This window comes from Rissa tridactyla, chromosome 15 (assembly GCF_028500815.1).
Source record: "Rissa tridactyla isolate bRisTri1 chromosome 15, bRisTri1.patW.cur.20221130, whole genome shotgun sequence".
NCBI classification, from domain to species: Eukaryota; Metazoa; Chordata; class Aves; order Charadriiformes; family Laridae; genus Rissa; species Rissa tridactyla.
The window spans coordinates 11,287,973-11,297,592 of record NC_071480.1 but is presented as its reverse complement, the minus strand read 5'-3'; the positions used below and the strand labels follow the sequence as shown (position 1 = coordinate 11,297,592).

Below are 9,620 nucleotides of genomic sequence, written 5' to 3'. Positions count from 1 at the left end.
CGGTGACAAGCTGGGTGCTTGGCTGATGTGGAGGGAGGGGCCGATCCTGCGCATCTGTCCTGGAGCGAAAAGGCTGTTACAGGTGTTAACAGCCACGTAGGACTACAGAATTTGGTTCTAAACCAAGGTAAAAGCGAAGCAGCTGAGAACCTCTGCCCCGGTCAGAGGGAGGGGAGGGCACAGCACCCGTGTTGAGGCTCCATAGTCTGCAGGTGCTGGGCAGCGGGTAGGAGAAAAGCGAGTACCGGCAGAGTACCGGGAGAGGTGGAGGAAACCAAAATTCATCTTTATGCTGCAGGATTTTTGATGCTGTGTCTTTGTTCCTCAGCAGCTCTGGGCGGGTGAGGGTGAAATCTGCGGCTGCAACGTGGCCCAGGCCTAGAGCTTCTTCCCTGAGCAGAGAACCGGCCTCCGCCAGGTTCTGAGCAGCACCGGCCGTGCGCTCCGCGCCGGTAATTTGCCCCTCGGGGACGGTACGGCAGGGGGGCGGCGGCTCGGAGGACGGGAATTCTGGGCAGGGGGGGGCGCGGTACGTGCGCTCGGCCGTCTTCTGCCAGCGCCCGCGGCACCGGGAGCCGCCGGCGGGGCCGCGGCGGCACCGGAGGGGCGGGGCCGGCGGGGGGCGGGGCCGGAGGGGCGCTTGCCCCGCCGCCGGCGCGGGCTCGGCTGGGCTCGGCTGTTCTCGGCTGGGCTCGGGCGGCCCCGCCTCGCCCCGCCCCGCCCGGCGCGCGCGGGCTGTCACTGCGGCGGAGTCGCGGCGGCGCCGCCATCGCGGGCAGATGCAGGCGATCAAGTGTGTGGTGGTGGGCGACGGGTGAGTGCGCGGCGGCCGCGGCCACCGCCGTCCCGCACAACGCGGGCCCGGGCGCGGCGGAGCCGGGGGAGGGGAGGGCCCGGCGCGGCCCCGCCCCGCGGCCCGGGGGCGCCGGCTCCGCCAGCGGGCGGCGCGGCGGCGAGGCCCGGCCCGGCCCGGAGCGCCGTGGGGCCCGGCCGGGGTGGGGCGGCGCTCGGCGGCGCTGGGCCCGCCTGGTCGAGACGGCCGAGTCCCCTCGGCGGGGGAGAGGCGGCGGGCGAGGAGCTGGGCGTTGGGCCCTGCCCGGCGGCGGGGCCAGGCCCAGCCCGTGCCCGGCCGGAGATCGGGGCCCCGCGGGCGCCGCGATCCGGCCCAGCGCTCCCGCGCATCAACTTGGGTCTCCGTCTCTTCACGCCGTTCGGCTCCGCATCCAGGGTCGTGCTGCCCGGAACACAAACGCCTTCTCTTCCCAGGCTTTACATCTTCTCCTCGTTATGTTAGAGGGTGCCTGTATTTTGGTAATTTTCGTCATACAAGCGTGATTTATCACAAAGTCCACCCTAAAAATCTTGACGTTCACAGGTTTCTCTCGTATCTCCTTTTGTTGTTTGTGTTCCAAGGGGGAATACGTTGCTGGTCCTGATTTCACCATGTGCCTCTTGTCGTCCTTTTTGCTCTTTTCTTTAGGCTTTTCCTATATGCCTTTTTCTGTGAACACATCTGTATGCAAGATGCAGGCATGCTGTAGATTTATGGTGCTTCATAACTTACTTTTCCTAGCGTGGCCTGCATATTTTACCTCATAATTCCTCTTTGCTTTTCTGTTCGCTGCAGCAAGCACAGAGCTGAGATACGGACAACTAAACAGGAACCAGTCTTAGGCAGGGACTGGTTTTCCCACCTTCCCACGCATCCCACCCCCTCAAATACATATTTGGAGCGAGGCCTCCCGGGGTCCAGACTGTGGGGGCCAAAGGGGAGTGGGGGAAAGAGCCACCCGCCAAAACTGCACAGCCTTGTTGTGGGGGGGAGCACGGCGTGTTGGAGGGGGACTTCAGCTGAAGGCTTGCAAGTCCGGTGTTCTGCTTTAAGACCAAAGTGATAGTGTAGAGACTAAATGAACTCAGATATCAAAACACTTTAATTGTAGATGTGTGTGCTTTCTGTGAATTACATGACTTCCCTGTTTGGTGGGGGAGAGGCTGTGACACAGGAGGAAGGTCAGGCTGGTCAGCGTAGCGGTTCCTCACACACCTCCCTGTTCTCCAGGAGAGGGGATCCCCGGGGAAAAGCTGGGTGGGTTACTGTAGTGGTTGTTGCTGTGTCATCCTGGTCAGGAGTGCGGGTCCCCTGGGGTCTCTCGCTTACTCCTGAAGTCTTTCCTCACGTTCTTCTGGTTATAGAATTGGGTAGAGGATGCCCATCTCCATTGGCTCTTCAGCTTCAACTTGGACACCTAACAGACAGCTGTTCCCATTGCTGTGACCCGCGATCTGTTTCTCTGGGAGGTTCTCTGCAGTTCACAACTTTTTCACAGTGATAAATAGGTGGTTTAGGCCCCTAGTACTCCTCTGTTCTTATAACTAAGCTTTCCCCTTCTCCTACAGGGCGAGCTAAAGCTCATACACTTCAGCTATTGCCAGTGGGGCCCAACAGCTGCCACCACTGGGCTGACCAATCCCACCCACCTTCAGCAAAGCCCTGAGCTGATAATTTTCAGTGATCTACACTGATGCCAAAATCTGTTTCCAAACTGGCAGTGGTAGATCTTAAAGATCATTTTTGTTTATGGATGCTTATTTTTTCACTTTTGTAGTTTTTGGCATTGAATTCCCATATCTGAGGAGCCTGAATAATTCTGTGTTGCACATTTTTTCATCTCACTGATTACCCGTTTTGCTAGATTATTAGGGATGTGTTGAGCCCAATAGAGAACCCTAATTTATTTCTTCTCTTTTGGATCCTGGAACAAATATATTTTGCCTGGTGTTCTGCTGAGGCTGAATGGGTGGGGAAAGGGAGTGGGAGAGGGCAGGGTCAGGTAAGTGCTCAGGCAAGGCGCACATTGTGAGTTCAGGCCTGGTCCCCGACAGCTAGAGAAATCCAGCCTACTACAGGTTTGTTTTCTCACATGCTAACTTTTTATCTAACCTTTTTTTTGTGGGGGGCAAGGGTGAGTTTTACAGTGCTTCCTGCTGTACCCTTCTTTATGCTTGTCACTCTTTCCCTCTGCAGAGCTGTAGGGAAGACCTGCTTGCTGATCAGTTACACCACAAATGCCTTTCCGGGAGAATACATCCCCACTGTGTGAGTACTGGCCTTGGACTTCAGCTGCTTTTTGCTCTGTTTGCATGTGTCCTGTAAAAGTTGGTTTTGTAGGTGTGGAGAAGGCAGTTGTAGGCTGTCCCAAATCAGACTACAACCTTCACACCCGAGGAGGATGCTGGTGGCATGGCTGTGTGTGTAAGGAGGGCAGGCTGTCCCCACTGGAACTGGGTTGCAGTGTCTTCTCCTGATTCACTGCCCCCTTGGACTTTGTATAAAGAGATGAGTAGGTCACAACAAGATTGTCACTGATGGGGCCTCTTCCTTGGCAGGTTTGATAACTATTCTGCCAATGTGATGGTAGATGGAAAGCCAGTGAACCTAGGCCTCTGGGATACAGCAGGGCAAGAGGATTATGACCGACTGCGGCCTCTTTCCTATCCACAGACGGTGAGTCTGGGCTGGGACTGGCTTGTAACTGCTCCCTCTCTGGGACAGGGAGGCTACCAAGTACAGCCAGGCTTTCCTTTGAGGAAAATCTAAGTTCCTGCAGCTGTAGCCATAATTCTGGTAAGAAGTATCACAGCTGAATTTCTCCTAAGAGATCGTTCTATTCTAGTCCCTGCTTTGTAATGGTGTTTGGACAGTTATGCATGCCATAGGGAGGCTCAAGTGAAAGGAATGGTGTGGGGCTGCTGTGCAGCCGAGCCACGTTCCTTATTCCCATTCTCTCTCGGTGGGACAGGTCACCGTTGGGCTGCAGTAGTAGTTTCCCTGTCTGTAGCAATTCCCACATGGCCCCCCACCAGGGATGAAGCCCAAAGCACTGTTAAGGTATTTGTGGTCACAGGCTCTTAACATGTAGAGCCCAGTACTGTAAAAGAAGATGAAGTCATATGCTCAAAGTGCATTCCTTCCCTCTCTGAATTAGTTTAGCATCCTTAATGGGGACAAATTTCTTACAGCCACAGTCCTTGTTTGTGGCAGGAGGTTGCCCGCTGTAAGTCTCCCTCTCCACCCTCCCTCCACTCTCTCTGGCTGTTTCTTTCTACGCAGCTGACCCTCTTGTTTCTGCACAGGATGTTTTCTTGATCTGCTTCTCCCTTGTGAGTCCAGCCTCCTTTGAGAATGTCAGAGCCAAGGTAAAGTATTCTCCTTCTGGGTGAAACAGTGGAAGGGAGGAACTAGTGAAATCCCCTGCCCCACCCAGCATCACACCAAGAAGCCCAAAATTTCTAGAAGTCATGTTTTTATAAGGGAAGGTCATAGTCTGCAGGTTTTAAGAGGGGCCTACTTTTTATTCATTACTTCTTTGGCAAAGTTTTTTGCCTTTTTGAATCTGCATCTTGACTAAGATAAGGGACATCCTAGAAGCTAAAATGCACTTAAGGGAAGCACTGTGTGCAGAGTTGGCTGGCACTGTCTGTCATGATTCTGTGTCTCAGTGCCTTCGTTACTACATCTGCACCTGTCCCTTTCTGCAGAGCATATTCAGAACTACAGGCAGGAGTATCCTGTTCAGGTGTTGCCACCATGTCAGATCATAGTAAAAATCTTGTTCCCAATAGTAGATACTATTCTGCTATTGGGAAATAGAGATTCAACCTCATGGTTGAATCTCCTGCTATAGCTACTTTTCTTATCGTGCCTCTCTGTTTCAGTGGTACCCTGAGGTCCGACACCATTGCCCAAATACACCTATCATCCTGGTGGGCACCAAGCTGGACTTGAGGGATGATAAGGACACTATTGAAAGGTTACGTGATAAGAAACTGGCCCCCATCACCTACCCCCAAGGTTTGGCCATGGCTCGGGAGATTGGTGAGTCTCACGTACTGGCAGATCTCTGGCATTGAGCTTTTTGTTTTGGAGTGGGTGAGGGACAGTATGTCCTGGTAGCACTGGAGTGGTTGAGCTGGAGCTCTCTTTCCCCTAGGGTCGGTAAAGTACCTCGAGTGCTCTGCCCTGACGCAGCGGGGCTTGAAGACGGTGTTTGATGAAGCCATCCGGGCTGTGCTCTGCCCACCGCCCGTGAAGAAGCCCGGCAAAAAGTGCACCGTGTTTTGAGGGCTGTGGCCCAGGTGCTGGCTCAGCATGTTGTCGTCCTCTGACAGATTGCATATTAGCTGGGTGTTTCTGGAGGGGGCTGGGATGTGTAGGGCCCTTCATCATGTATGAAGTCAGTGTTTTTTAAATGTCTCTTTGATTTAACGTCAGTGTTGATGTGAAGGGGCAGCGGGGGCAGGAGACTAGCTGGGGGCTGTACAGCCCTCAGGGGAGGTACAATGGGGAAGGCAAGGTAGCTCCTCGGGGCAACAGGCTGTTTTGACTCTCCTGAACTCCACGCTGAAAGGGCTGAGACATCCATCCTGTCCTGGAAACCCCTGGTTTCAACCCACAGGTGAAACAGGTGGTGAAGATCCTTGTGGGAGTGGGGAGGGAGCGGATATGAACGGTGCTGAATGACAAGAGCAGCTGGGAGAGTGGTAGGGTCTCCTTGCCCAGCCTACTGTGGCTAATAGTTAACAAACTGGTGCTCTAGCAGATACGTGCCTGAGACTGTTAAAGAAATTATAACCAGCCCCGGAAAGGGGCGAAGTAAATTACATATGAAGCTGAAGAACTAATCATTAGGTGCTTTATTGGGTACTAGCCAAACTCAGTGAGTGAAACAGCCCTGTGCAATCCATGTATTTGCCTTTTTGTGTGTGCACACCCTAGGACAGCGTGGTGCTGCTCCCCCCATCAGTCTTCAGCAGGGCCTCCCCCCCCCCAAACCCAGTCTCTGCAGAGCAGGGCTGTGGTTGTTGCCTCTGTTTTGTTTTTTTCTACTAAAGACGGCAAAGGAAGCAATGAGGAGTCTGTTAACTTCTTCCCCTTCCCACAAAAAGTGCAGGCTTTGGATGGAACAGGGAGAGCTTCTGAAGGGTTGTGGGGGGGGAATAGGGTTGGAAGAAAGACAGGTCCAATTTCTAATCATCATGTAGAGTGACAAGATAAAACCTTATTTGGTGCAATAAACATTCTCCATGACGGCGTATGTGAGCTTTATTATCTACAGCAGCCTTCTAAAGGTAATTTTCTGCCTCACTTCTCATACAGGTTCCAGCCCTGCTGCCCCTCTTCTCCAGCAAGACTGGGTCTGTGTCATTGTTTTCTATCCAGTTTACATCTATGCAGTACTAGTATGAAAATTAAGGCCAGGTGTGAAATGCAGGTGTCATCTTAGGAGACAAGAAATCCCCCATCAACCATCAGTGAGCTGCCAGTTGTCATAGCACTCTTATCACTCAGCAGGAAGAGAATGCTGTTCACCACATCGTCCACCTCTGGAATCAAACACAGAGAACATCCGATGCACCCCTCAAATTGTACTAGAAAAATAAGCATCCCAAAAGGTATGTCTTTGACCTCTACAGGTAATTGGAGCAGGGAAATATCTCTGCCCCCAGACCGTGCTTGATGCAACATACAGGACAGTGTAGCTGAGAGCTGGGCATCAAAAAGTCCTTCTTGTGATCAAATGACACTTAGTTCACAGCAAGCACCTATGCTCCTCTCCCAATCATATTTATGAACAATATAGTGTTTCACTTATCCTAAGACGAGAAGGCTGTAGAAGAGGGGAGATAAGGCTGATGCTCACCCTGTCTTCATCGTATCCTTTAGGAATTCAACCACAGCCATTCAGCAGGGTTGTGACTTTGCCCACAAAAGAAGCAAGGTACCCGTGGCTGTGATGTCGATTAGAGGGAAGGCTCGGATACAACAGAAAAGCCCAGCCTGGCAACAAATGCACGCCACTGACCTGCAAACTTTCCCAGCGGAATCCGATTAATCATGGCAGCAGATTTCTGAGGGTCACTCCAGTTAATTCTTCCCATGTCGGTCATAACCACGGTGGGGTTCACAGTATTCACCCTAATCTGGGACCAAGAGCAACAAACAATCTAACCAGACTGCTCCGAGGGGAAATGCTCAGGTTCAGCTTTCATGCTTTCCTTTCTCTCGGAAAGAATCCTACCTTGTGGGGTCCCAGTTCCATTGCCATTACCTTGCTCAGCATATCCAAAGCACTTTTTGTGGAACCTTCAAGAGAAGGGAAAAACAGGAGGCATTTAAGTGCATAGCGCTTGGTCTGGAACGCACAGAAGTACTTCACTGCCCAGAACTGGCAGCCAGCAGCCTGGTGGCTGTGGGTCTCCAGCTAATCAGAAATGAGAGGGGCACTGCTAAAGCCAGACGTACTTACAGTAAACAGCATGATCCCGCAGAGCACGCTGAGATGCCTGGCTAGAGACATTTACTATAGCACCTGGCACCCCCTGGGCAATCATCTGCCGAGCAACAATCTGGGGGAGGGAAGAAAAAAAAAACACAGGGATGCCAGAATTGTAACAGAAGAAACCATTATTTCATTCAGTAGGAATCTTGCTGGGCTGTTATGGTAGCCAAAAGAGCAAAAACATCCGGAGGAAGTAAGTCCTCACTGTCTCCCACTCAGAAGAGATCAAGTCAAAGCCAGCGAGCGAGTGAAGGGGCTGTTGTCAGGTTAACTTTGGGTCACAGTCCCTTTAGCCCCCACAGCGGACACTTATCTCTGCTGTGTAGAGCAACTTAGTCACCGCTCTTCATGGAGACAACTGCAGTGACAGTTCTTCCTCACCTGGGAAACATGAAGCACAGCCCCAAAATTCACATCGAGAGACCTACAAATAAATCAAATTGAAAAGTTACAGAGAGGTTGCAGCTGGTATCCTGGAAACACCGGTGGGACTCTGATCTTTAGCAGGACTCTGATCTTTAGCAAACTAACGTAGTTCCCCTGTTAAAGTGTAAACAGGGAGCCCTGGGCCTCAGCCAGTGACTCTTCTTAGGTCAATCAAACCCTTCACAAGGCTTTAAAATAGCAAACCTGCTGTGAAATGGGTAGAAGCAGCTTTTCTTCTATTTGCCACATAGTCCTTCCTTGGTCAGGTTTTACCTGCTAGTTCTGCAGAATGGTCTTAGTAGAATCCATACATTTTATATGCTGGTCACAAATAGACCCACAATAGCCATTCTTAATGCAGGGACGACGCGTGACCCATCAACTCTCTGTGTCGTGTGTCCTAAAGCTTACCCCCAGCTGGAACTATGGATCTTTTCAGGAAAAAAAAGATGGTGTGTTATTGCAGTAAGCAGATTTAATTTCCCACTCTGGCAGTTTCATACTCCCTTAACCTGGATTTGTCTTCTCTCTATCTATCTGAACTGTCTCACCGACAGCTGACTTTCAATGTAACAGAGGCTGAGCGGGAGCTGGACTGGACGCTCTGAGCTGGATTAACAGCAAAGAGCCTCTTCTCCCCCGTGTAGGCTGGATGGCCTGTGCAGGCCACTAAGAGGTGAAATCGCAGGTTCTGGGTACTCACTAACAGCGTGGAGCAGTGTCGGTGCTGTACTTGGCTTCCCTGCGGTGTTTACAGGGTGAAAGGCGATTACATAAAGTATTAAAACACAGTCAAGGAAAGGAAGTGGACATGAGCAGTAGCGATCAACAGCCCATCGAGAAGGTGACCGGTGGGGCACTGCTAACGGTGTGCACGTCACCTGCCCGGCGCCTGAGCACCGGCTGCTCCTCTCGCCGGCATCCCGCTGTCCCGCCGGGCACTCACCGCTGCAGGGCCGCCCGCGTCACCTCCAGGAAGGGCTGCAGCACGGCCACGGCCGCGTTGTTCACCAGCAGCTCGAAGGGCCCGGCCGCCCCCACCGCCGCCTCCGTGGCGTCCCAGTCGGCCAGGTCCAGGCACAGCGGCTCGATGCCGGGGCACTGCGGGCGGGGGCTCGGCTGGGGTCACCGTGGCGGGGACGGGGGGCTGTCCCCAGGCAGGGGGAGGCGTGAACGGGGGGGGGGGGGGGGGGGGTGTCCCGAGGCCGGGGGAGGGGATCTCGGGGGTCCCGAGGCGGGGGCTGGTGGGGTGCGTCCCGGGGAGGGGCGGGGGGTCCCGGGGGGCCGGGCCCGGCCGGTACCTCTCTCGCGAGGCTCTCCAGGTCCGCCGCGGTGCGGCTCAGCGCGGTCACGCGGGCTCCGGCCTTGCTCAGCGCCACGGCCACGGCGCGCCCGATCCCTGCGGGGAGACGCGTCAGACCCGGCCCCGGCACCCCCCGGCGCCCCGGCTCCGGCCCCCGCCCGCCGCACGGCCACCTTTGCCGGCCCCGGTCACCAGGGCCCGGCGGCCGCGGAAGCTGGGATGCGGGTCCATGCTGCGGGCGGACTCGGTTCCGGGGCGAGGGGGGGTTGTAGGGGGCCGGGTCTCACCCAGGGGACGTGGGAGGGGGCGGAGGCGGGGCCGTCCCCCGAGGGGCCGTTCCTGGGCTCGGCCGGCGAGGGGCGGGCGGGGATGGGCTCTCCGGGCTCCGGTTCTCCGCGAGGTCCCGAAGCGAGAGGCCGCGGGAGAGCGGGCGTTTGGCCAGACGAGACCTGCCCTCGCTGCCCGCCCCCGCGGCTGGTGAAGGACCGCACCGCGGCCGTGCCCCCGCCCGGCCCGCAGAGCTGGCGCGGTGACAGAGCGGCACTGAC

The 9,620-nt window shown here is 54.8% G+C and overlaps 2 protein-coding genes across 3 annotated transcripts; one reads left to right on the top strand and one right to left on the bottom strand.

Moving 5' to 3' along the window:
• Positions 1-657: 657 nt before the first annotated feature.
• On the top strand, positions 658-7,794 carry RAC3 (Rac family small GTPase 3). Of its 2 annotated transcripts, none has more exons than XM_054221403.1 (6): positions 658-814; positions 3,029-3,100; positions 3,391-3,508; positions 4,138-4,200; positions 4,720-4,879; positions 6,161-7,794. In XM_054221403.1, exons 1-6 carry the CDS (start codon positions 780-782, stop codon positions 6,247-6,249), a joined length of 537 nt encoding a protein of 178 aa, XP_054077378.1. In that variant the 5' UTR covers positions 658-779; the 3' UTR covers positions 6,250-7,794. The 2 variants fall into 2 exon arrangements, with proteins under 2 accessions (XP_054077378.1, XP_054077377.1); XM_054221402.1 differs by lacking the exon at positions 6,161-7,794 and adding an exon at positions 4,995-6,098 and having other exon boundaries at positions 660-814.
• Positions 6,063-9,363, bottom strand: DCXR (dicarbonyl and L-xylulose reductase). The gene is made up of 8 exons (XM_054221406.1): positions 9,246-9,363; positions 9,071-9,168; positions 8,716-8,870; positions 7,725-7,767; positions 7,311-7,410; positions 7,083-7,147; positions 6,867-6,984; positions 6,063-6,387 (listed from the first exon to the last, which is right to left on the bottom strand). Exons 1-8 carry the CDS (start codon positions 9,301-9,303, stop codon positions 6,284-6,286), a joined length of 741 nt encoding a protein of 246 aa, XP_054077381.1. The 5' UTR covers positions 9,304-9,363; the 3' UTR covers positions 6,063-6,283.
• Between the last annotated feature and the right edge of the window lie 257 nt (positions 9,364-9,620).

What these genes read in the sequence shown, in the direction of transcription:
- DCXR (XM_054221406.1), bottom strand. Translation starts at nt 9,303, where the DNA reads ATGGACCCGCATCCCAGCTTCCGCGGCCGCCGGGCCCTGGTGACCGGG. An exon ending in GGTGACCGGGGCCGGCAAAG is followed by an intron (nt 9,169 to 9,245) that starts GTGGCCGTGCGG and finishes GTCTCCCCGCAG; the next exon opens with GGATCGGGCGCGCCGTGGCC. An exon ending in TGGAACTGGGACCCCACAAG is followed by an intron (nt 6,985 to 7,082) that starts GTAGGATTCTTT and finishes TCTTGGTCCCAG; the next exon opens with ATTAGGGTGAATACTGTGAA.
- RAC3 (XM_054221402.1), top strand. Translation starts at nt 780, where the DNA reads ATGCAGGCGATCAAGTGTGTGGTGGTGGGCGACGG. An exon ending in TGTGTGGTGGTGGGCGACGG is followed by an intron (nt 815 to 3,028) that starts GTGAGTGCGCGG and finishes TTCCCTCTGCAG; the next exon opens with AGCTGTAGGGAAGACCTGCT. An exon ending in GGAGAATACATCCCCACTGT is followed by an intron (nt 3,101 to 3,390) that starts GTGAGTACTGGC and finishes CTTCCTTGGCAG; the next exon opens with GTTTGATAACTATTCTGCCA.